This window comes from Chaetodon trifascialis, chromosome 11, assembly GCF_039877785.1.
Source record: "Chaetodon trifascialis isolate fChaTrf1 chromosome 11, fChaTrf1.hap1, whole genome shotgun sequence".
In the NCBI taxonomy this organism is placed as follows: Eukaryota; Metazoa; Chordata; class Actinopteri; order Chaetodontiformes; family Chaetodontidae; genus Chaetodon; species Chaetodon trifascialis.
The window spans coordinates 3,497,305-3,524,882 of NC_092066.1; the positions used below are offsets into that span (position 1 = coordinate 3,497,305).

At 46.3% G+C, this 27,578-nt stretch overlaps 1 protein-coding gene across 7 annotated transcripts in view; it reads right to left on the bottom strand.

Moving 5' to 3' along the window:
• The window catches only part of LOC139338423 (partitioning defective 3 homolog), a 203,022-nt gene that overhangs the window by 164,621 nt on the left and 10,823 nt on the right, over nucleotides 1-27,578 (bottom strand). For all 7 annotated transcript variants that reach the window (XM_070973405.1, XM_070973404.1, XM_070973401.1 and 4 more), the window contains exon 2: nucleotides 6,591-6,692. In XM_070973405.1, the coding sequence (XP_070829506.1) occupies nucleotides 6,591-6,692 (102 nt within the window). The remainder of the gene's footprint in view (nucleotides 1-6,590; nucleotides 6,693-27,578) is intronic.

The following is a 27,578-nucleotide window of genomic DNA, read 5'->3' on the forward strand; positions in this document are numbered from 1 at the left end:
CTTGAAAACACCACTCTGACAAACACGGCGTGGCTTGTAATCAAGACCAAGCGGGAAATGACAACCCCAAAACACAAGGAACTAACGCATCAAATACAAAAACACTCCTTCTTCCCGAAAGCAATAGCTGAAAATCGGAGGAAAATCTCCATATTCAGCGTCTCCAGTACAGATCTCAGCGGGACTCACAGCACCGCGGTGTGTCTACATGTGCACTCAGAAAATCAATCCCAACAACAGACACAACAAACGCAGAGACATGAGATCGACACGTGTGAACTCTGCAGAGCTAACTGGCTGTTTGATCGGACAGCTTTGGATTAAATCATCGTGAACAACTTTAGACAGGCTGTGTTTTAAGGGAAATGTCTTGTATGGTTGTTTATGTTTAGACATTTAAGATTCGAGAACACACACACGCGGGTATGTGACTGGCAGCCTGTCCGTCTGCGACAGGACAGACAGAAGACGGAAGGAGTCGTTTTAAGAAATGCCTCTGGGTTTATTTAACCTCGTGGCCCCTCCTGTCTGTCCGTTCGTCCGTCCGTCTCCTGCGCTGCGAGACGTGTCTATATTCAGCTCGGGCCGGGATATCGTCTGGATCAAGAGCAAACACACACGCAAACAAGAAAACGCAATATGAGAAACGTACGGTTCAGAATAAAAATAAGTCGTCTCTGCCCATCAAGTACACAGGCGCACACAAGCAGACGGGGAAGAGATGGTGACATGAGAACGAGATGTGAAACTTAATAGATATGATCACACACACACACACACACACACACACACACACACACACACACACACACACACACACACACACACACACACACACACACACACACACAAGCTAAAAATTCAGTATGTCTGTCACACACTCCAGCACCAGCTGACCAGTGCCAGACTTGTCAGTGATGGAGTAGCGGCGGGTGCAGCTGTGCGGCACTCCCTGACAACACACACGCACACGCACACACACGCACACAAACACAGAGGAATGTGGCGATGGCACAGCCCAGGTGCCATCATTCAGGGCCGTGACATCGCTGCAGGAGTGTGTGTAGGGACGAGTCTGTCACCGGACACCTGGGGTATGTCAGGGTACATCTGTGTGTGTGTGTGCATGTGTGTGTGTCTCAGTGTGAACGGAGTGTGTGACAGATGATGACAAAAATGTGTGCACCATTGTGTGCATGAATGTGTAAACTCTGACAAGTATCTTTGCACATGCTCTGGCAAATGCAGCGAGTAAGTGTGTAAATGTGTGTGTGTGTGTGTGTGTGTGTGTGTGTGTGTGTGTGTGTGTGTGTGTGTGTTCATATTTGTAAGAGAGTAGCTGGCACTAACCTTCGTCCCACTACCCTTGGACTTAAGACAACACAGAATGAAGGTCGGGACACTAAACACATCTTGAAAGAGCAAACACACACACACACACACACACACACACACACACACACACACACACACACACACACACACACACACACACACACACACACACACACACACACTACTTAAACCAACATAAAAACACGAGTTCACGCATTAAATCTGTTTCAGAAACGTGCATCAGTGAGTCCTCTCGGTGACCTCAGGCTGCGTTACTGTCTGTAATTCAAGACTCAATAAAGTTGTCACAAATTCTTCAATCTGACTTTTCTGCTCATCCAATCAGATCATCCACCTTAAGCCTCATTACTAATTTCTCATTGGCTTACACTTCTGTAAAAGTGTGGAAATATTAAGAGCGTAATGTACATAATCAATTAATGTGATTTTAACATGCACCTGTCAGCCAATCAGAGACAGGCCTCCTCCATGGCCTCAGCACGATGACCATCGACTACACTGATACAGATCCACCTGCCAGAGAGCGGGCTGTCGAGGTCGATGAGGGTTAAGGGTGCGTTTGTGTACGAAAGGCAGCCTGCTCACCGAGCGTGAGAGGCGGGAAAAAAGGGGGAAGGAAGGACGACGAACGGATGGAAAGATGGCATCTGGAAAAACACTCGGAGGCAGGCCGCCACGTTTCCTGGCATGAGATGACACGTGGAGTATCTGCGCAAAAACACACACTCTGCTCCACTTTAACAGATGCACAGGCAGCAAAACACACACACCGAGCGAAAGCGTTGAAAACGGACTGAAGTCCCGGGACGAGCGCTACACGCAGGCCGAGCGTCTCACTCCAGCGTAGGCTAATAAAAGTGTCTGTGTGTGACGGGCCGGCCATTCCTTACACTCTTTAAAAAGCTCCTGTGGAATGGCAGAGATGAGTCACAGCTGCCAGGAGACCACCAGCCATGTCGAGCGAGACACACGGAGTCACCGACACTCTCATACGAGCTTCATCTGTCCCTCGTCCTTCAGGCCAATCAGTGTGAGAAAACATCCGTTTTAGACCCGCCTCTGCATCACAGACACGTAAACAAACGATCTCTTTTACCATCAATGAACGGTTGATGTGAAGTGATCAAACTTCACACACACGCTCGGGCACACCTCTGGTTCGGCTTCTTAGCCTCACTTTTGGGAATGGGGTCATAATTACTGGTTTGCAGGAGTTTTCAGACGATATTTAAGGACAAATAATTAACCTCAGAGTGCCACTTTTCAGTGGTTGTGTGATGACACTGTACACGTCGCATCAACTGTGATTGGATTTACTTTAATTTTCATAAATAAGAGCTGGAGAGTGAGTGTGTGTCACTGGAACAACACATTTGGGAAACACAAAACACACACAAACAAGACAACACAACGAAAGGTACTAACACAGCAGCTGTGTTGCTGTGTCCCCCCCCCCTTTCTTCTTTATGCTTCCCAACGCGCGCACACACACACACACACACACACAGGAACCAAAGGTGCTTTGACCCAATCACATTCAATCATTTGATTTTGGACACAATAACAGAAAAGCCTGGCTTAATTAAATTTGTCCCAACACAGCAGCTGTGCTTAACAACGCCGACATCTCCCTGAGGTCAGAGGTCAGGAGGCAAACGCACTTCTGGACAGGCATTTGTCCACACACACACACACACACACACGCTGGGTTCATTTTCACAGCTGCTCCCAGCCTGTCCACGTGCGTGGGCGTGCACACGCCCACACACACACACACACACACACACACACACACACACACACACACACACACACACACACACACACACACACACACACACACACACACACACACACACACACACACACACACACACACACACACACACACACACACACAGCTGTGCTTCCCAGCAGAATCAAACAGTGAACTCACGCTGGGATTCTCTCACACACTCTTAAACACACACTGACGTGCACACGCACACACTGAGCGGGGATGTGGGCCAGCAGAGGCCATGAACTGTGGCTCAGAGCCCCACTTTCCACTGCGTGCTCTTCTGGCTCGAGCGGACTGCAAACACTCCGTGCTGAGCTCCACAGTGGGATTTAAAGAGGAGTCGCTCTGCTGGCCGTCAGTCAGCCTCGCTGCCACGGTCTCCTCATCGCAGCCCACCGAGGCTGCACCAAAGACCTCCTTTTGGTACGAAACGTCTCTCCGGGCTTCAGTCAGTGACAGATTGAGACCTCTGCAGTCAGTTTCGCAGAGCGTCAAGCACTGTTGGCTTTCGTTGGACCACATGAGTGATCCTTCAGTCGATTGAGCGCTTTGAATCAACAGTGAGGCAGCTGAGGAAAAGCTGGCTCCACAAAACAGAGCTTCACACTGAGCGACTGTTACTGCTTTGTTTGAGAAGACGATGACAGTGAGGCGGCAAAACGAATAATAAGTCTGAGTTTGATGTGTCTGGGCAAGACTCTGAGATTCAGCCTCTAATAATTTTATTTTTATGAAAAATAACTAAAGCACAGGGAAATCCACTACACTTTACCCTCCACTGACAGACACACGCCAGCCCGGTGTTGCATTCCTCTCCAGCTGTGCTTGGCAGAGCGCCAGCAGGCTGTACATCACCGGCGTAGCTGGTCACAGGGCAGATAACACAACTCCAAATCAGCTCACCGCCTCAGATTCTGCCTCAGAGTGCATTTCAGCTCCACAACGACTTGACAATGCGGCGAGATAATCAGATGAGGTTGAGATTTTAATCGCCGAACGAGAAGCAAAGCAAGACAGATTGAAATGAGGCGTCACGCTGCCTCCAACCTGTGTGGCTGCAGCAGGCGAACCCAGTCGAACACTGAAGGAGCGCCTCTGCACACCTGAACGTGTGACGGGTGCATCGGGGGAAGCTCAGCTTGAACAAAAGTGACGACCTCCTGCACATCTCCTCACCTTCAGGCACTTTCTCTGAACACAGGCTGCTTTTCTGATCTAAAAACTTGTCTATTTGTATTTCAAAGTGGCCAAATTTCGGTGGTGCTCTGATTTGATGTTTGAGCTTCGCTGTGCAGAACGACGAATCTGCAGAGCGAGGCACAAGAAGGCTGTTTGCACATTCATCTGAACGAACACGAAGACATCTGAACAGGATCTGTGAGACACGTGGAAGAAGGAGACGTCGTTTTAAGGTTGTTTTTAGCGAGGTCATCAAAACCTCATCAGAAATTATTACTCAAAGAGTATTTTTATGTCTTAAGTCACTTAAAACAGTGTTTTCTTTTTTAAATACAGACGTTCAAACTGCGCTGAGAACCAAATAAACCTGATCTGTTTGGAGTCAAAGTCGTGGGAGAGGGTGAGATTTGTGAGGCTGAAGGGTTGTCATGTTTGACATGTAGTTATTCTCTGCTGTGGAAAAGGCCTGGAGGCACGCAGGAGTGAGGGGTACAGAGGAGAGAGGGATGTGAACAGATAGCATGACGACAGCTCGTCAAGAGGGTCCATACAGACGCTCGTTTACACGCACGCGGACGCACGCTCGCACCTGGAGGCCGCGAAACCTGACGCGGACGAGCGTTCGCAGCGGAAAACGTCCTTCGAGCTCAGAAGACAGAGGTGAAACACTTCTCACACTCCCGAAGCAGAAATTCTTCTGTCAATCGAAGTTTTGCTTGAGCTATACTTCACACTGAAGCTTTGAAAGTGCTGCCAAGAGTCACATTTCATATTCCTCACCTTTGAAAACAGGTTCCAGCTGCAGAAGTCTGCTTTCAGTGGACCAACTGACAGAGAGTCAGTGTCTGGATAGAGCTGCTGTCATCAGGCACTGTCAAATTAACTACATACTAGCGGTGCTGTATAATTACTGTAAATAAATGAAGTGTATTGGGAGGGCTGGAGCGGCATGCCAGTGCTACTGTTTCACAAAGAACCAGTCCCAACAGGATCTGTCTCCTTCCAGAATACCTGTTCTCTCTTCGGATTTACAGAAAGAAACGAGCACGATGAAGGTCACGACTGCTGCTAACAACTGCTAACGGTTTATTAACTATATCAGAAACCCAAAAAAGACCAGAAATGATTCACATTTATGACGATGGAGCCACCAAATATTTCAAAAACTTTAAAAAGTTTAAGACGTAACGCAACGGAGCAAATTTCCCTCCAAATCCAAGCTGCCGCCTTCGGCTGGAAACGCCGGCCTCTCGGCAATCATCTCATTTTCGTTCCATTCGCTCGCGTTCACTGACTCATGCGGTGATGACTTCTCGCTGACACCTTTCAGCCTCTGGAGGGAAAGCAGTGAAATGTTTAACCCGAGCAGAGAATGTGACCTGTGACCTCCTGGCCGGCTGGCAGTCAGGATGACCCTCTCTGACGGTACCTGAGGCCGCGGATGAACCAGCGGTGAGGAAGTGTCGCTGTCAGCCGTTTGACACCGACAAGTTCAAGGCCTGAAGTCAGTGCAACAACAAACGCACTTCAGAGGCCACCTGTCAGTCCTTCACTACTATTGTACACAATTTCACTGATTGTGATCGACACAGCAGTTTGTCAATCAAAGCCATTAACTTTCATTAGGAATTGATTTTCTTTTTTTTAATTTTAGATTTTAGCGATAATTTCAGTTTCTCATCCTGAAATGTGAAGCGGTTTGAAAAGTCTGATTCGATGTGAGCGCCGTAACTTAAACGCAGAGCACCTTTCTGATGTTTAACAATGATGTTTGAGATGCTGCTTTACAGGTAAATCAGTTAAATTACACCTCTCCTCTTCACTGGCAGGTCTAAAGCGCGGTGGAGCGAGTACGTAAGTGTCACAATGCAAACAAGTGATGGAGGGAAATACGGCTCGTGCGTGTGCGCTCAGTGACGCAATAACTGAGATTTATTAAACAGAGTCGTGTGAGATGTTTAGTGCATGTCTCCTCTCGTGAGTCAAAGTCAGTGTTCAGCATCTCTAGAAAAAACCCAGACCTGTTTTTGTTACCACTAACGTGAACAAAGAGGCGGTACGCTCCTCTGCCTTGGAAGGCAACAGGAAACCCACTTTGAATGCAAAACGGCGTGGACCTGACGAATGATTTCCCAGAACACACAAACACTGATCAATAAATATGCACCCAGTCCCACAGTGAACGTGGCGTGCAGCGTGAGAACTGCTCCCTGTGCATCAGATGCATTTTCTTTAACACTTAAAAAACCGCTGCTGCTGGCGTCGAGTCACTCACCCTGTCTTTATCGTCGGCCACGTCGCAGAGTACATCATCCAGGTCGAGGATGCCGCCGTCACCGTGCTCCAGCCGGTGGACCTGCAGCCAGTAGCTGGCATCCTGGAAGACAGCAGGAGAAGAAAGAGACATTTAAAACCGTGATGACGCCCCAGCCATGACTGAATAACTGCAGCTTCTTGTCCAGAGTTTTGACATGAAAACGACACGCAAAGGTCGCGGGAGGTCGGCAGAAGTGGGAGATAAAAAAGAAGAGGTGGAGAGTGAGAGCTGTTTAGCAGTTATAATACATATTTTTGTTACAGTAAACAGACAGAAATGGGGATTATAGCTGCTGAATAACTGACCTCAGGGTCTTGACATGCAAAAACAAAAACCACAGCGCAGAGCGCACATCTGAAACACGCATGTACTGTAAGTGCTTGGGCGTGACTTGACAGCGTTATGAGTCAAAGATGTGACTGTTTGGGTTCAACCTGCACACAGCAGCCCTGAGGGCTACAGCCTCATTACACACTCGTACAGTTTGAGTCCACTGCGACACACGCACACACCGCAAAGGGCACCAGACTCATTACAGAGGGATAATAACACTTCTGCTGTGTTTAACTCACGAAATCACACGCGATTAAAGGCCTTCCAGGGAGAAAGACGCGGAGGCAGGAAGACATGATCAAAGGATACAGACAGGTGGAGGAAGACAAGTAGAGGACAGAAAAATGTGTTCCCAAGGAGAGCAGAAAACAGTGAATTAAAAAATAGATCAAACATCAAGTTTGACATTATAATGCTTGTTAATGAAAGCTTTTACCCTTTGTCTGAAGCATAGGTATGCAGCAGAATAAGGCATTAATAAAGGCTTTATAAAGAGCCAGTGACGAGTTAATGGTGAATCTGTGCTCATTAAAGTGTGAAACAACCTTTACTGCCCACACCGCTCGATTGACAGGTGATCTCAAGCAAGTCCAGAGCGAAGAGTCCCTTTAGACAACAAAGAGGACAACATCTGCGAGTGCACGAATCCCTCACTGAGAAATCTACGTCGACTGCAAACCGAGCGAAGCCACAAAGACGAGAGGCTGCGACAAAAAGAGGAGCGGATCAAAGAAAAGGTTAGATCAGTATTTTCTCCGCCGTTTGCTGTCAGCTGCACACAAAGACTGTCACGCTGCTGTGACACATGTCACGGGTCGTGGCAGCTCGTGTCGCTTTGCGTGACACGGAGACCCTGTGGATTCCAGCTGATGGAGCTCAGTGTGGAAATGTGAATTTACGCACAGACCTCGATGACACTGCAAAGGATCCGTCTTTCAGGAGACCAGAGCGCTGCAGATTCACGCGCTTCTTCTTTCTAGGTACACCGCTGTCATTTGATTTCCTGTTTTATATACGCACAAACAACTAGGCTCCTGGCTCAGAGAGAGACAGAAATACTACAAAAAATACTAAATAAATAAACCAGCTGGTCTCTCCAGAGCAGAGCTGCTGGAAATCAAAGCCATGCTGTAAAAATCTTATCTGACACAGAAATGCAGGAAGTAGGCAACGTTCAGCTGATATGCATCTGTCAACAAAGCAATGCAAACTAATCACTGCGTGTGTGTGCGTGTGTGGGAGCTTGTTTAGGCATTAAAAAGGAGGGTAAGCATGTCCAAATGTTGTTCTTGTCGTGGTCCAAAAGCCGTGAGGTGATGTCGTACAGGAAGCCACAAACTCAGCCAAAACACACCTCAGATGTCTGTTTTGAATGAATTGAGACGCCTCCCAAAAACCTTAAAACCTCAACGAGTTGATTCACGGCAAAAAAACAACAACAACAAATTCTATTACAAATGACAAAAGATGTACCACATGCTGCTTTTTTCCCTGTAAGTAACACGTTCTTAAACACTGAGCAGATAAAAATAAAATTTCTTCTCTGTGATTATACCACACATCACATGAAGTATGTGTCACATGTGCACTAAAACATCTGCATGGAGCCTTATAAACACACACAACAATAAGACATGAGGATCCCAGACTGCAGCCGTCAGGCTTTTAAAGGCTGTTCTCAGTACAGACTTAAAGGAGTGGTTACGATCGCGCTGATATATGCGTCTGTGTGGTGATGTGCTGTATATCAAGTTCATATAGCGTGTATCTGTTGGGACTGGGCGCGACAGGCCACATCACAGAGTGGGTATAATAGTGTGTGTGCGTGTGTGTGTGTGTGTGTGTGTGTGTGTGTGGCCAAGTTCATGTGGTAAAAATAGCTCACAGCAAATATCACAGACAGGAGACCGAGTCACATTGTAAACAAGGTTTTAGTATGCCAGACAAACACACACACACATACACACACACACACCTCTGAGATGGGTACCTCCACCTAAAATAGATCCCAACGAACTTCCATGACTCACACACTTGACTCAGTTGCCTTTTGTGTCTGGTCTGATGTTTGAAAAACAGATAATGCGAACTTTAACTTCTCATCCGCTCTCTGACTCTCGGCTGTTCCCTCTGGGCCTAATTGGAAATCCCATGGCGCTAATCTGGAAGGCCATTATCTTAAGTATTCCATAGAAACTAAGGACAGATCTGGAGTGAGATCAAAGGCTGCATCGCCGGCTGTGGCCCCGCATCAGCCCAACAGACCTGGAAGCAGGCCAAGGCCAACAGGTTGGCTGTGAGGAAAGCCCAGCACCGCGTTACAGACAGTCAGAGGTGTTCGCTGCTCTGCAACAGCCATAAAACAAGAGGGTCCATGAGGAGGTCTGTGTCCACAAGAAGTCTGTGTCCACAAGAGGTCTGTGTCTTATATAATAATGAATTGTACAGCAGCTAAATGTTACACTATTGGAAAAACGCAGGACATTTTACTGGTTTCATGTGAGAATCCAGCAAAACTTTACTTAAATTTACTCAATGAAATCAAGTAAATTTAATTCAATGCAACAAGATGTTTCAGGAAGATTTAGACTCTGACTTCAGGTCAGCTGAGAGCGGCTATAAGACTGAAGTGACCTGGAGCGATGGCACAAACGATGATCAGTCGAATTACCTGGAGCGGGTCCACCTGTTCAACAAGTCATTTTCCAACAACTGTCATGAGCTCCTCACAGCAGAATTAAAGTAAATGCAGTGTTCAGACTGACTGCAGACCTGGAATTAAGGCCACTTTGATTTTTGAAAAATTTAAATTTATTGTGGCATTGTGGCAAAAATTTAGGGCACCATGGCCAAAACCAATGGTGCTACAGCGATGTGTGATAAATATGCACTATGAAGGTAACAGTATATAATCAAGAATTACAGTCCAGCAGTTACCTCATGTTTCTGTGGTGGTCACAAACGTATAGAAAATACATATACAGTATTTGCATTAAACGGAGGCTCCCTGCATTCTCCCAGGGAAACACTACACCAAACTCCCTTTAAAAATCTGATATATTAACAATTCCTTACATGTTCACACAAACACATTAGTCTAGAAACCCAAGATAAAAGGGCTCATATGTCAACGGTCTTCTCATCAATTCGGCATCATCATAATCGATAAAGATAAACTGTATTTATGTACAAGCTTCAGACATTTTGAATTTTATCAACACAACTCCCTACCAGCCTCCATGGGTTAGCTGAGACAACCGTGGGAAATGAGAGGCGAACCGTTGAGTGGAGATTTCTCACTAAATACAGGCTGGTTGGTGTATCAGAAACATGCTGCATTAAACGCTGACTCGTTACGCTGTTCACCACGCAGCATCAGGGAAAAACAGTTAGCTTTAGCATAGCTAGCTCCAGTTTAACCCTGTGTTTAAACATCAGGGAAATTAGTCGTCGGGGACATCCCTTTTTATAGGTGGAGTGATTGTATGGAAAGTTCATGCAAAACTGTCAAAGAACCAGTTGAACTTTCATTGCTTTGGGTAATAAAGTCGTGTTCATCCTGAAGCTTTATGACTTCAGTTCCTGAATGCTCAGTCTGAAGACAGCGCTGCACTCTTTTTTCCATCTCTTCAGCGCTGAGTGCACCTAACGTCTTCTCGATTTGTGCCACGAAGAGAAATTCCCCTGTGCTCTCGAGCAGCAGTGTCGTGTCAAACCCAGCCTGCTGGTAAAGTGAGTGGAGAAGCCTTCAGACACGCAATGCTCTTAGCAAAGGTTTCATTTTTGTCAGAATCTCTTGCATTTCATGTGGTTGCGATGCACTGATGTTAAAATGCAACAATCATCGCTTCAAATGATCCCTGCTGTCTCCTTCAACCTCTGCGTCTCCAACAGTTCGCCCTTCATCGTACATCTACAGCCTTTGCAGCCTCCTCCACCCATTCCCGCCCACGTTCAATCAGCGTTACCTCTGTCTTTTCCAGTCTTTCTCTCCGCTCTCATTCTCTCGTCTCCCCCTCCCTCCATATAAAACTTTAACAGAACGCTGTCCTATCATGACACACATTCAAAAACAGTGCAGCGAACGCTCTCTGGGAATCCTTCGCCTATCTACTCCGCTCACTACGAGCCTGCGGTGCTGCGTTCATGAGGTTCACAGCAGATCAAAACGCATTTCTTGTGTACTGTAATTTGCAAGTTTAGTGCGACACCGTTTTGTACCCTCCAGGGGGGCTACCCGTCACTAAAAAATGCATTTTGCTGCAGACTTCTCTCCTCCTCAAACACAGAAGATAAGAAAGAATAATTAAGTGGTTGTAGATTTAGGTTTTAGAGCAGTGAGGGTTCTGGTTTTAAACCAAAGCCAGATGGAGACTGAGAGAAGAAGTCACTGAAACTTAATGCGATGGTGGAAGCTGCTAATATTAAGACAACATGACACTTATCCTGTGTCGAGTTTAAGCACAACCTTTTACAATCTGTGCCTAATCTGAACAATTAAAAGAAAAATAATCAAACCCGCCAAGTGCAATATCCAAATGACAGAAGAGAGAATAAAAATAGAAATGAAGCACTGTGATGCTACAGAGATGCTCCGGCCTATAAACCATAATCTCCAGAAGTGTACTCAAGCAATGGGATTTTTTTTTATTTTGTCAAGTCTAAAGTCATTAGATTCGAGTTCGAGTCAGGTGCTTGTGGTTCCACCTTTTCTAATTACCAACTATAAGGTATAAACACCCACAAGATAACACAGATCAATACCAGAAACTCAAAACAACATTAAACTTTATTCCACGGAAAGATAAACGCAGTGTTCAGACTGTAAATGAACCATCAAGACACCAAAAACGCAACCAAAATTATCGTTTATGTCGACCTTACAAACGTCTTGTATCGTCTAATCCACTGTGGAATAACACAGACAATAAGTAATGCTGTTTGGATATGTGGTGACAGGTGGGCTGATCCCTAAAGGCCTGATACTTTAGCTGTATTTAAGTTGAACTGGAGTAAGTTCGTGTTAAGCATGCTGCAGCAAAGACTCCTCAATTGCACCTTCCAGATCAAAATGACTGTTTTCTGGAAACAATCTTTGCATTCATGTCAGCATAAGATTTGATGAGGTAATCTCGTCCCGACATCTGAAACTGAACATGCAACTGCTGTCTGTGCGCTGCTCGCTGGAGGACTGGTGCTGTAACGGGGCAGCTCTGGTGTGACTGTAAAAAATAATGCTGGAAAAGGTCGTTTCTGAAGCGAACCCTCCCTGAATAAATAAAGGACTCGTTTACTCAAGCCCTAAAAAGAGCTGACAAATGAAAACCTTTTCAGAAAACGTCTGTGTGAGAGATCAGTTTTTTCAAGCCGAGCAGACAAACATCTCTGTCCTCTGCTTATCAAGCTCGACAAATCCCCTTTCAATCACCTCCGATGTCGGGCCGCGTGCAGAGTCGCGGCAGGGCTACGCGCTGCACATGACCTTCACGGCAGGGTCAAAGCGAGGTCGGTGGCAAGAAACAAAAGACCCTTTCATTTAAGTATAAATGACACCAGTGAGAGGAAAGGCGGAAATTGGAAAATGCCATTCAAGTGTGAGGTGATGCGTGCAAAGCCACAGACGTGTCAGACGTGTCAGAGCAGCACGGCGACGAGGAACGAGGAACCACTCTGTGAGCTCACAGCAACACTTGTGTGAGTCTACGCGCTGTATAGAACCTCATTATAAAGTCTGTGTCGGTTTCAAGTGTCGCCACTTTCACAGGAATTTGCAAATTAAAAAAGCTGCATTCAAAAATGGCTCGTTAAGAGCATCATCTCAGTGTTTTGTGCAGTTCTTCTAAAGAATATCACGAAAGACGACCTTAAAACTTTGATGTACGAGGCCAGAAACTTGCATGCGGGTCAAACTTGCAGCAAGAAAATGTGCATTTGTGACGCTCTGATCTGCATTTACATCCCTCTGGCTGACTGTGTAACACCTTCAGTGCCAAACATTCCTCCTGATGTAAGTGTTAAGTGGGATTCGAGGGTCTGGCCCGCTGCCAGACTCGCTGCTCGCCATTTACTCTGCAGAGTTAACAACTGGCCCTTCCTGCTGCGCCGGGATGTGTGTGTACGTGTGGGGCAAAGGTCATGGTCCTCGGTTATAAATATTCAGCCTGGATGGACGGGAGGGGCGAGAGGTTTCAGTGAGGGTGACAGGCCACAAAAACACAGCCAGAGAGGGGAGGAGAGGGGAGGCTGCTAAAGGTCTGAGACTGCATTCAGGAAGTCAATATATTCTTCTTCTTCTTCTTCTCTTTCCTCTATATCCTCATACATCCAAATGATATATTCCCCACTACATGGAGAGCCAGTCAGTTAGTGATGATGATGCACCAGAGTGCTGCAAATGAGGTCAGAATGAAGACAGATAAGAAAATGATCAACAGAAAACACTAATCCCAATTCAAGACATCACATCAACCACAATGCAGCATTTACAGACGCTGACAAATGCTTCATAGATCCACAGCGACGTCTTTCCTTCTTCCATCTGTAACAACTTGTTTCATTACAATCGTTTCATCAGGAGGCCCCACAGCGCTCCATCATTCACCCCATCCACGCTGAACCTTTGAGTCCTCCCATTCAACCGTTCAGCTCCACTAATCTTACAGCCGTTGTCTCGGGAAAACAGAGATGGAAAAAGCAAACCGAGACAGAAAGCAGAGAGAAACACTGGCAAAAGCAAACACCTCCTGTGGCATCGAGCCGCGTGCAGAACAATGCCGCCATTCATAGAAATCCTTGTATCAGATCAAAACAGGCGACCGCTTGACAGCTAAACATACTGCGCTCTAAAAATAGTCCAAATTACACCAGGGCAGGTACGATTAATCAGACTTTATTCAGCACATTAAGCTCTGCGTGGAACAGGCATTCAGTTCAGCTTTCAGCGTGAGAGAGCCGCAGCTTGCATTCAGCAATGGGGGTGAAGAGTTCCTCGTCATTTAAACTGCAAACAAAAAGGCAACCTGTGCCCTGGTGCGCGGGGCCAGAAGCAGCAGATCGTCGCCTGATTAACGTGATAAATAATGCAGGATCGCACAGCGGCCTCATGTCTTTAACTTCCACCTCCTGTGCAGTGAAACCAAAGGCAGTCTGAGAGGAAGGGGGGTGGAGAGACGCCGTCCCCGGGGCTGGAAGTTAGGACGGACAATGTGCTTCACAGGAGGAGGTACGTTCATGAGCCTGCAGCTCGCCTCCAAACAGACTGAGTCACTCTGATGGATATTTCATTCAGCCTCGTCTCCCCCGTCGCGCCGCACAGGCCTTCCTTCTTTTTCCATATTACGCCAGAAACTGGATCCCATCACGGTAATTTGGGGTTCTTAGAGCCTCACACGGGCTGCTGGAGGAGATCAAACTTTAGTCTTCTTGAAACATATCAGGCTCTTTAAAAGAATGCACTAATCTGAGTGCAAGTTTGCAAACTGCAAAGCATGTGTAAACACACTCATGCACACTTTACGTCTGCGCTGACGATTTTCAACATACCGTGGTTCAACGCTGCTGAAGAGAAGCTCATATATTCCATCCCTGTGTCACACAAACATGATCACATGCACCTTTTTTATCAAATCATTTGCATTCAGGCCCCAACACAGCAATGAGCGGCTTAGCAGGGAAGGCCGAGCAGAGGCATCAACAGTTGAGGACATTGTCTTCCATGTCGTCGCCATCATGACCTTCACACAGGTTACATGTTAACTGGCTGAAGCTGAAAATCAATGCACTCACAGGGAGACGTGTTTTCTCTCCAAACACTAGTCAGAAAGAGATAAGAGCAGAGAGATCTGAGCACCTCCTTCTTCTACTTGGAAACTAGTTTCATTCTATGTTCTAATAATATTCGCCTTAATCTGTCTATAGATGGAGAATAAATCAAAATATCACGACAGTAAAGCCTGAAACTGAACTGAACTGAAGGATAACTTGACTGGATTGTTGTGATATGTGACGTGTGCCTGCTGTCCACATGTTCAGAAACATCCAGCTGCCAAGAATTTGCTCATTTTCATTCTTTGAGTTTGCTTATTTGCATTATTGCACCCATTACGCCGTCTTTAAAACAATCACGGTTAAGAGCTGAACACACGGTTCCTTTGCTCAAGAAGCGACTACAGACCAGGCTGTATTTGTCAGGCCCGTCTAAAAGAGAGCCTGCGTGGCAGTTAGAGCTGGAGAAGCTGCCACAGACACGAAGCAGCTCACAGAGCAACTCGTGGCTGCTGGTGAACTTCTGATGAGCTGCTCCGACACTGCTGCTGAGTCTGCGTGCCGCTGCAGGTATTGCCTGTAAGTTGCATCATCGCCACGGGACACCTGAATGTCTTTCTTGAGTTATCAGCATTGGCATGGTAATTCACGCTGGATTTATGCAGCTTATTTAAGAAGGAGCTCAAAAAGGAGCAGCCTGTGGTCGTTATTCACAGTGCGGCACAATGCTCGCGGCTCAGTGCTGAGAAAAGTTCCCATGCTGAAATATTCGGGCTATGTTTGGCGCTTCCGGCAGTTAGGACATTTCCTAAAGAGCCTAACAACCATCTAATCACTTAATGTTCACAAATGACGGCCTTCTTATCAGAGAAAAAGGTCATTTTCATTCCATTAGGCCTGCTGAGAGCGGCTCAGACACTCCACTACAAACGCCTCGGAGTCATTTTCGAGCTGTTTTTGGCTCCAGCTGAAATAATAACAGTCATTTTTACTGTAGCTACAAACACCCTGCGAGGCTCTTTTTAATCTCATCAGAGCACCAGGTGAGAGGTTAACTCTCTCAGGACGGCTCAGACGGAGAGACAGACAAGTTGCTCATCAGATGACAGTAAATTGTCTAAACCAGGCGTCCTGTCAAACAGTCTCCATGTCGTGGTCATTATACTGTCATATGTAATAATCACGGCCTGTCCAGCCTATCAAACACTTGAGAGTTACAGTAATTGTTAATAGTCTTTGGCAAAACTCTGCATGAACTAAACCAGCTGTTGGAAAACGACTGCACAGAGACTGAATTGGATTCAAGAGGACATGTTTTGCCTTGGACCTCGTCAGAAGACAAACTCGGCGTCTGCGCGCCATCCTCTTTAACAATGCAAAACAAATCCAGCCTTTCCAACACAGAGAGTTTATTTGAACTCAGAAAATGCTTTAAAGAGTTCCCATTTTGAAATGCAAAGAGACGCAGGAAATTACTATTGAGTTTGGTTTCATCTGACGGGTCACTCTCCGACAAAATGGGGAGGAAAATTGAAGACACACGTCGGAGTGGCGTCTACAGTTTCAGCAGCTGTCAGCCCGCCAGCGCTCGCCCCTGGCCCTGCTGCTCTTGATCCTCCAACGCCGAGCAGGGCTGAAATCAAATCCAAGAGGGGGAAAAACGGTCCAGAAACTCTTAAGACGGCTTCTCAAACCGCAAAGCTGAGACCCAAACCTGGCACCGGTCCACTCGTGCCTGAGTCGATAAATACTCGCAGAGTAATACAGCGGAACAAAAACTTCTCAGCTGAAAGGCAGAAAAAGTGCTTCGACAAGTGATTAGCCTGGAAGCACCGGAAACACGACAGAGCCGAGCAGTGTGGCCCAATGATCCGTCAGTACGCTTAATATCCCACAGTCTGGGTTGTGTACCTTCATGTTTGACGGATAAACACGTCCTTTCATGGCAGGAGGCTTTGAAAGGTGAGACAGGAAGCAAGTCAGCTGAGAAAAAAGAAAACATCTCCCGCCTGACAGAAGCTGACAGACAGATCTGAGAAAACAAAGCTTTATTCTCGCTCGGTGTCTTTACCCACGTGGAGGGAAAGCTCGACGCGCTGGGAGACGGAGGAACTCAGATAAAGACATGAAGACAAAGAGGAAACAGCAGCGACAAGAAAGACAGGAAGACGGAGATATGATCAGAGGTTGAGTCAGAGGCGACTGGTTCAGGTGCGTCAGAAACTAGATCCTCCACGACTGACGACCTGGAAAGTGCCTTCAGCACAGAGCAGAGTGACGAGTGACCTCAGGGAGCATTAAGACACGTCCTCATCATCCACCTGCAGAGGGACCGTCTGTCCGTGACATGTAGACGACAGAGCGGGTTTGTCGTTCCCTACGGCGCAATCTACCTGCTGTCAATCAAACCCAGACAGAGCCATGCCCCCCAGACGGCTTAGACATCCCCCAAAAACACATTTATGTCTTCCTCTTAACAACAAAAAAAAATATTTAAAAAGTACATTTTAAAGACGTTATTTTAGACTAAAATGAGGGATGACTGAAAGGTTGGACTTTACGGTTAAACAGATTTGTCAAAGATTTCAGATTTTTTACAACAAGCACTGGATAATTTGTCCTAATCTGGAATAACACAGATGATCTGACAATCTTTTTTTTTATTTTGCAGTGCATACCAAACCTAAACTGAAGCGATTTAGATGTCTGACAGCTAAATAAAGAGCTGATATCTGATATATATAACAGATATTGTTTGTCTGCCTGGATGTTGTCCTTCAGTACCTTGTATAATACCTGTAGATAATCAGTCAGTGTGGATGGTTTCTCTCTATTTCCAGCATGAAGAAACTGACTTTCTTTCAGTTTGCAGTGAACCTCCTCAGACCGTCTCACCTGCAAAATAAGCAAAGCTTCCTGATTTGTTCCTCCCTGAAGCAGCTGTGCCCGCATCGCTCCTCCTGCCCGCCGTCACACTTTCAAACTGTTCACGGCTGTTTATTTACTTTGGGTGCCGCACACTTCATTAACAAATCACTCACTCGCTCTCAACACTGCGTTGTTCCAGTGTTGTAACAGTGCAAGCTGCGAGGATCAGAGACGGATCAGACTTCACGGTGTCAGCCCTTCAAAAAGAGCCTGGATCTGATCTGACCCGATCCTGATCCTGATCCTGATCCCGAGCCCGTCACTCTGCTCGGGACATTCCTGGTGAGCGCACGTGTGTATGAAAACATGATTGTAGGATTAGCAGCAGACAGATGTGAACACATAACAGAGTCAGAGTTCTGCACAACAAACACACACTGAGATTAAGAGGCAGAGCAAACATACCTGTGCCTGGCTGACTCGACAAGACTCCACTTTGAGTCTCGTCTTGAGGGCATAGTGGTGTTTCCACATCTCATCTGAGCCTTAAACTGCACACGCTCTGATGGTCCTCTCCTGCAGCAGCCAGGTAAACCACTGAGCAAATGCCCTGCGTGTGCACCACAAGCCTTATACGTGTGCAGACTGTGTTAAGGTATACCTGCACATGTGTGTGTGTTTAAGCATGTGACGATTTATGCGAGTCATCTGCGGCTGTTCTTTTGCATACATGTGTGCATTTGCATGCGTCTAACTGTAGAACGAGACCTGAGAGGGGACACGCGCTGCAACGCAATAACCTGCTCTCTTACTTCAGGGTGTATCAGATTGCCACAGTGTCGCTGGTTACTGATACTCTGGCACAGCAACAAGAAGCTGCAGAGTGAACGGCTTGAGGAATTGCGCTGATACTTGAGCTCCAGTACAGTAGCAGCAGTCCATTTGCATTAATCTGCCGTGTTCTGACTATCAGGTAGTGAATAATCTTTTAATGTTGCATAAATCTCACCATAATCAGGATATTTCCATATGTAATCTTGGCTCAATGGAAAAGGTGCAAAAAATGTGTTTTTAATCATGCTTGAACACTGAAAACCAGTGTAAATCACACTGGTTCAAGTACAGCAGTTTGTCAGAGGGAGCGGCTCGACCTGCTCGTCCAGGAGACGGGAAATCTCTCTGGCACGTCTAATTTTCTGACCTGGAAAGTCAGCTTCACTGGGCCTTGAGCAGCAGAACGTATTCGACCTGCAGGAGTCCAACCCTGAATTCAAGGGAAATTATAAGACTCAACAGTTCTACATCTCCCAGGGCCAATTTCCACAAAGACACGCGGTCCAAACGTCAGTGTCGAGGGCAGGTTAAGCCAAAATAAGAGCATCAGACAGGTGGAGGAGACTCCACAGACAGCAGGCTCGGATCAGATGAACAATCTACTGAGCCTGAACAAAGCAAAGCGTCAGGGTCTGCGGCTGAAAGGCCGTCACAGCCGGCGCACGAGAGGAGTCTGAGCATCATTCCTCAGACTTCTATAATCACACGGTCGGTTGTGTGAATTGAAAATAAGCTCAGGTTAGCATGCAGATAAACCCCTGGAGTGCTAAACGGGTGGAGTTTAAAATGCAGGACAGGAAAGTCTGGCCGGTCAGCCAAAGATTTGCATGTCAATTCACTGGAATCTTCTGTTTGTGGCCCTCGACTGTTTCAGCGCAATCAGCCCCATCTCTCTGCAGATCCAACCACGGGCAACCAAACACCAGGAATTTCAGATGTGATTGCAGTCGGAGCTGTATTCTATTACAACACACCACCACTCGAAGAACTCCTCATGGCACAATGACTGACTGCTATCAGGAGCCAATCTTGTGGTTCCTCTCATCTGGTTTCTGGCAGAATGTGACAGGGGGATATCCTGTCTGTCAGAGGTGGAAGTCTCACAGACAAAACATCAAGGAGCTTTAAAGAACCGGTTCAACCAAAGTCACTTCCTTCTTCTTTCCACAGTGACCTGTTTCATGCATTGATTTGATATTATTTCAAAAAGCGTGTCCCTAAAAATCACCCCAAAATGATCATATCAGATTTCAAAGGAACACGCATGAAAGCTCAGACTGAACGCTGAATGTTCCTGGTTTTGTTTTGGCTCGGTCAAACTAAAATGAGCATTTTCATTCAGTTATTTTTCCCTTGCAATCAACTTGATATTAAACACTGGAAAGACAAAGCATTCAGAAAGCTGCTAATCATCCAAAACGATGCTTAAAAAAGGTAACGCCAATGAAATGAAGAACGGACCTGGACAAAACCGCCCTTGAAAATTCACAATGTGCTACAAAGGTAAAAATAAAGGTGGAAAAAAAGAGTATTCAAAGTGATCTTTTGAATCACGGCTTCCTGTAGTTATGCGTTTGAGGCTGTCAGTACAAATCAGAAAGCAGTAGAGGATAACTGCAATGCAACGCATTGACAAAAAAATAGTACCAAGAAGGGACAAAAGAATTCCATAATGGAGGCATGAAAGATGAGTTGGCGGGGGCACAAAAGGGGAAAGAAACTAAAGAGCCTCGTCACAAGCTTTTAGCAGAAATACATCTACCCTCGGTGACATAAATTTAGTTTTTTCCTGCCAGTATGCAGTGTGAACGCTTTATTTGACAGTGAGTAAACTCTGAATGCAAACATCTCTCAAGGGGGAAATAAAATCATAAATCCAACATAAAATAACATTTCTGAACCAGCAAAGCAACTGTAGAGCTGACACAACTTGACTGATCGAGTAGTCAGCGTCCTCTTTATCAAAACTCAACCTTCGCTGGACGCGAGCCACAAACATGCCGCAGATACTGACAGCACAGCTGTGACCGTGCGTTCAGAAACTCCCCCCTCCCGGCAGATGAGCCCGGACCGACGCTCAGACCTCTTAATCTCAGTTAACGCCGCCTCAAACTTGGCTTTGTTCTCCGACAGAAGCTCAGCCAAGAAGAGCTTTGGTCTTCTCTAACAGTGACACATCCCAGACTGTCCCTCTGGATGACAAACACAAACCACAGCCATGGAGACAAGCTGACATCATTCCCAGCGGCCGTGCCTCGGCCAATCAGAGGAGGAAGTGGGAAGTGTGAGGAGGGAAGTGGCTTCCCCGGTGCCCCTGAGGGGAATGGGTGTGGAGGTGACGATATTAGCTGATGATGTGGATGTATATATTGTAGACACAGAACGGCTTTAAACACGAATCCCCTTTTCAGAGGCCACTGGAGCTGTTGTGATTTTACACTCCATCAGGTCCAAACATGTCGCGACCGACGGCAAACACGCCTCGGCCTTTCAGGAGGTGACTCACGGCAAAATCACGGCTTCTCCTGCGAAAGCATCTGGTGACATCCTCACCACGAACGCCACCAGCCCCTGAATAAAAAGGCCTCGCGCACGTACCGCTCCCGAGCTCGCTCCCAGTGTTATCCCACCGATTGGGAGATGTTGTACAAGAGGATTTGTGGGGGGAGAAGGAGCACCAACAGTTGGTCAACGGGCAGACAGCGGTGCATGGGATTATTTTGTAAAACATGGACTCGCACAGAGAGTCAGAAACAGCACTCTGTCTGCCAGCGTCATGTGACAGCTCCACAGAGCGGAGGAACGACTGCCAATGGCCTCGGCCGTATCAGATTACAGCTCAGCAAATGGAAAAGGCAAAAGTAAGGAGGCTTATTTGTAGCAGGCGGAGATATGCCCTATTATGCATAACTGCTACAGCAGAGCAAGGCAGAGGACGCCTGCCACAGCCAAAGCTCGCGACTCCGCTGGGCTTCGCGGGGCGCCGGGACGCCTGCCACAGAGGAGCTGCAGCAACATCACACACTCACACACGACCTTAAACAAGCTCTGTGACGCTCTGATACTGGAATATCAAGAAACTATCTGCGCCCCATAATGTCAGTCTTTGTCTGAATCAAGGACAAATGCAGTGAAAAAAGATAACAAAGGTCACAGTATCGTGAGAAAGGTTTGCTGTACTTCACCTCTATAGAATCTACTCTCCAAGAAAAGTGTATCGTGCTGAATGAGGCATACATGATTATTAGGTTTGTTTGTTTTTTTAAACATATGTGGCTAAGGTAACAACAAACAGGGTTCCTCAAACTGGCTTGATGTATATTTTTCAAAATTTGTCGTTTATTGTGGGTGTGGCTGGTGACGAGCTGAGTCGTGGCTGGTTTGCGGTCGACGGCAGAAAAGCACAAAGATAAAAGGTGACAGCAAACATCAAGTTCAAATGCGCTTTTGCACAAACAGCAACAACCTAAAAAGGTGCGTTTCATCTGTAAAACATGGCAGATGCATTTCGCACGGCTGAATATGCATGAAAAATAAACCTAGACGGCGTTACTCACCGATGCATAATGTGATGATGGGGCCAGCTGCAGGTCATTGGCTGTGTGTGTTCCACAAGTGACTCATGACAGCTGGCATACCTGGACTACCTGATGGAGGGCTGTTAATGGATCAAGCTTTAAGATGCCTGGATCGAAAAGCCTTGATCCCACACAGGTCAGCTTGGGACAGAAGTAACGTCGTGTGTGGCTGCAGAAAGGCGTGAATCTACAGAAATTCAGCTCTGAAACTGCAGTGGTCTGAGCAGAGCTGTCAAGGTGTGGCGTGTGGACCCGTGAGGTAACATCCATGGAAGCTGCAGAGGCCTGTACAGACAGAAAATGGGTCGGACAGGCCCAGGCAGGCAGAAGACGCAGTACAGTACAGTCACTGATGGTTTACAGACACTGTTGCGTAATTTTTATGGACACACTTCAAACAGAGGGCATTCTGACAGCTAGACAACTCCCTTTCAAGGTTTACTGAAAAGGAGATGGAGAGGCTTAAAAGGGGGGGGGGGAGTGTGCATGTGTGGGACAGCAGGGCAGGACAGCGGTGACACTGCAAGCAAGATGTCACAAAGTCAATCCTCACAGCAGCTGCTTCGTGTCCTCTGACGGCCACGAGACCAAGAGAAAAGCACTGTGCTCCGACCTGCAGAACCATTTCTGCGCTCGTGTCAATCTGATAACCACGACTGCATTACTGCTTCCTCAAGAGAGCATTTTCAGTTTATCTCCAAGATAAAAATGCACACACAGCAACAGGAACATGAGCCAGCATTTTTTCAGCATGAAAGACAAAAACTGGCAAAAGTTCAAGTGTTTTCAGAAAACGGAGAGCGCACCATCAGGACATGGAGCTGCAGGAGACTTCATCAACAAACTGATTGCCACATCAACATTCACAGCTTCATTACAGCCCCATAAGGTTCATTTCTATATGCATTTAAAATCAAGAAAACATAAGAGGAACTGCCTTCTTCAAAGCTCAAGCACGGCGCCGTGTGGATCAAAGCCGAGAGAGCAAGGGGCTTGTTTGAAGAAGTGGGGTGTGAGGACGGTGGGGGAGGTAACAGAGCTGAGATGTAGGCAGAAGGGAGGCTGGAGCGCTGGGAGACCGAGGTGCAGACTGCTGTCATTTCCTCCTCTGGAGTCTGGAGAAACTGGGGGGGTGGTAGTTAGAGCGAGAGAGGAGATGAGATAGTTTCCTTTGGCTCTCTGAAAGATGTGATGAAATCATAACCTCGGATGTATGCAAGAGCCATCTGGTATTTGGGTCAAAAGTGTGGCTCTGCACGCAGGGTTTTACAAAATTAATTAAGGATTCCCCTCGATGAAGGTACATAACGCTGCTAAAAATGTGCTCAGGTCGAGCATGTTCTGAAAAAATCTTCCTTTTCTGCTGTCCAGGATCATGTGAAAGCTTAAATGCTTAACATTTCTGATCCACTCGACGCAAACGGAGGAATTTAAACTCCACTTTATTTTTTGTGCATTAGAAGTTTGCATCACGGTATAGAGGCATAAACCTGCACACATGCGCTTATTTAGCCTCTGCGAGTCCCAACACTGGTGATGTAAGAGGATAAACTGCGGGGTCAGGACACTGTCTGGTCCAATGAGACAACAGACATGGATATGCATGATAGCAGAAAACTTTCTGTATCCAAAGCAGATGACAGAAGCTCAATCTGGAACAAAAGACAAGATCTGATGCATTAACCCTGCAGGTAAAGGCATAAAACACCCTGAGGTATTCAGGTAAAGAGCCGTCTTGTATGTGTCTTTACTATGATGTCTGCTGTCTGCAAACATCCTGTGAATATCAATTAATAATTCAACTGTGCCTGCTTGCAACTCTGTTCATTCATCCAACCAAAATACTTCTCAAATGCTGTGTTGAAGAAGAGAGACGTGGTTATTCTGAAAGCACATACGTCAAAATCAGCCCATGCCTACATTAGTATGTCTCTAAAGACTGAATAATAGTCACTGAAATTAAGAAATAGGAGGGAGTCAAAGCAGAAAACGCGGAAAAAAACAGAAGAATTCCTGTTCTGTTTATAGAGAACCAGCTGGACTGAGGCACAAGCCGTCACAATCTTTGGCAGGAACGACGGTTTTTCCATCCATCCAGTCTGGATGGTGAAGATAGAGGTATTTGCAGCATCTCTGTCTCCATGCCAGGCTTCCTCAAAGCCTCGCCGGACAGGGAGTTTAAACTGAGGAAGAGCGAGGAAACGGCTTCTCGACAGCATGAATTTTTCAGACCCAAACATCACCGATATTCATTTGATAAGGACTGAACAGGAAAGGAAGGCAAACGGCTGAAGATGTTTACCAACCATATAATTTTCTCTACAAAGCCAATAATGCAAAGTCAGAGGCTTCAAAGCGCCATTGATTGATAAGCGGTTAGACAGTGCTGACCAGTTCACTGACCTTGTCTGTGCTGAAACAAATCTGTGAGCTTGATGAATGGCTCAGTAAGGAATCTGGCCATTTGTTTGAGGTCCCGAGATGACCGGGCATCCACTGTGAGGGTGCCCCCAGGGCTTCCCCGTCGTGACACAGCGGGACAGGCTACTGCCGCGGGCATGTAACTGGAAAAAAGTAGGGCATGTGACTTTGAAGCTGCCGTCACTTTAAATGTAAATCAAGCGACAGAAGCTTGTCACATTTATGTTTAGAGTCGCTCTGGGCTGCACAGGTCAGGAGCTAAATGGAGGGATAATATTCGCACCAAATGGCACAGCTGCTATTTCAAGAGCCAAATCCATTTCATTCATGAGGGCAAAACGAAGAAAGACTGTGACGCGGTGTTATCCAGCAATTTGCCAGTGCCTTCAAAAACGGCTCGCAGGCCTCTTCCAGAGCAGACGCGCCTGAGCTGCTATCTCTGTGGTTGGGGTCTGGTTAGGTGTATGCAACTGAAAATACTCAAAGCTCAGCCATCACTAAAGAAAACTAAAGTTTACGACTTGGACGATCCAAAGGAAGGTGAGCGTTAAACTTACTCTTTGCACGCCCAAAGACCTTTTTGCAGCCATATAGCATCATGCTACATGCAATCTGTTTGATGGTTTTAAGGCATATCTTCACATACTGCAGCGTCTGCATTCATGTAGTATTGCTGCTCACCTGCTCAGGTGGATATCAAAGCAGAAAAGCCAAATGTGAAGACATCTGTTCGCTGACTGTCATTTATCTTACACTCTGTCTATCTTACACCATTGTTTGGAGGTTTTATGAACAGCCGTCTGTTCCTTCCTCAAAAGACAAATCTCAAAATCGACACAGGAAGGAGCCTTGCCGGTACATATTAGCTTACATGTACCGGATGCTGAGTTTATTTCAGCTGACAAGAGTGCATCAGAGGAGTGAACAAGTCCAGACTTTGGAGACACGGGAAGAGATTCTGGGCACAGTTCAATACGTGGATCAAGATAGTCTAAATGGGGCGCTTGTTTCGAACAAATGGCCTCCTCTTTGAAATGCCAGGCGTGTTGGGTTTGGTGTCCTAATTCATGAGTACGAGAGGGCAAACACACACACATACATACACACAGACGCGCGCACACACACAATCTTGTCTGATCATGTCAAAAGAGGCAGCAGTCCTAGGCCAAACCTGACACAGTTCATTCACACAGTAAGCTTTTTATCCGGCGAAGGGCCTTTTCTGCCTCAACTGTCACCACCGCCATGAGCTGATTCCACGTCACAATGAGAATCCATCACTGTTTATTACAAAAGGCAATTTCTTCAGGTTTAACACATTCAAACAAAACCAAAAAGGACGCCTGCACGACTCTCTGACACACGAGCATTACTGAGCGTTCGTCCACTTCATGCTTTACTTATGCAACAATGCTCTCGTATATCTGGAGAACTTGTGCACACGTGCATGGATGCTAGATCAAATCTTAATGTTTTCATTCAGTGCAAGGTCTTACTTTTCTCTGATCCAGTCCACTGTGCTATTCTGTGAAGCAGGCAGTACAGGATCGCTGCTGCAGAGAGAAACTTCAGCAGATTCTTGGACACAACACCACATTAGCCAAAAACCCTCTGCGCTGTGTTGGCTTCAGGCTCTGCAGTCAGAGCGGGCTCAGTGCTGCACTCGCTGAAGTCTTCCCACAGTAGCACCTACTGTCGGATGGTTTGCTGTTGTTTTAAAATATCACGCTTTGTTTGTGTTTTCCCGTCTTGGTTTTGTGGCCGTTCTTTACATTGTCATGTTTATACTTCTTTCTGGTTCTCCGCAGGACCAAGTTCTCATTACATGGCTGCTAAATCTTCACCGAGCATTTCCTCAGATGTTTTCTCAGCACCACTGTTGTTCTTTCCTTAGTTTTGGTCAACACTATTTCTGGTTCCACCGAGTTACGGCCTCCTCTTTCATCTTCGTACTCCCCCGCTGGTGCAGAGTGTCCGAACAAACCACAGCTAGATGCAGACAGGAAGTACACGGCTGGCTCGATGCCTCTGCTCGACTGTCGGCAAAACAGTCCCTGAATGTTTATTGTGCTTCACGCTTTCAGTCGACCACGTCAGTGATCATTAACCACAGTTCCCTGTGGCAGTTTTTGTACTGCTCTTTTCCATTTTTTTTTTGCTCTTTTCTCAGGTGGTCAGAGGTTCTTACCTGGTTTCAAACTGGAGGCTGAAAGTTCAGTTTATGTCTATCAAACACATTTTAAAACGGCTCAGCTGGTCCATCTGATGCACTTCCTCACCACTGACTCCCTGCATACTGATGATGAGGGGCAGGAAAAGGAAAGCTCTCTACAGCTGCCACCCACTCCTCAATCAGTCCCATCTGGGCTGAAGTGACCCCCTTTAGCAACAACCAGCTTCACGTGAACTCAAACAGAAACTGTAGTTTTAAAGCCAATCCTAAGTTTAATATCCTAACTTGAATTTAAACCCATCATGCAATACTTTTGGTTTGGGGTCCACATGTGCGGCTGCATTGAATGAAGAGCTCGATTTTGGCTACTGGTGTCGTCCAGGTTTGGTTAAGTGGGAACCAGTCAAACATGAGGGTGACTGCTGAATGCTTTTAGCTGTCCTACTGTCCTTTCTCTGAGCAGCTCTACCTGGTCTACCACTCTCTGGTCAAATACAATTTATTCTTCCAGAATACATCTAATAGACCATCAAATGCAACATGTTTTCATCTTACAGTGTAGATATCTGGGCTGTACACAAAAATTTAAAACTGAATGCATTACGTTTTGAAGCATGTGTAGAACCCTAATGTGTCATGGAGTGATGTTTATTCATTGAATTGTGTCTTTTACTATGTATTTACTGATGTCTCAGTGTATAAAATATCAAACAGCATATCTGAATGTTTGTGCAAAAATTCCTTTTCCAGCGTCCATTTAAAATAAAGCCCATTTAAATAAAGTCCATATTTGTTTTATTTTACTTAGTTGTCAAACATACAATTGCAGTGTTGTTGTATCTAAGATGCAGCTGCACTGATGCTGCAAGCAGCAGAAAGCCAGGCGTGGCGGCGGTCTGAGCTGCATCTCACTTACTCGTCTGACAGGCTGAAATTTGGATGCACTACACAAGCGGTCAGGTGAGCAGTTAACAC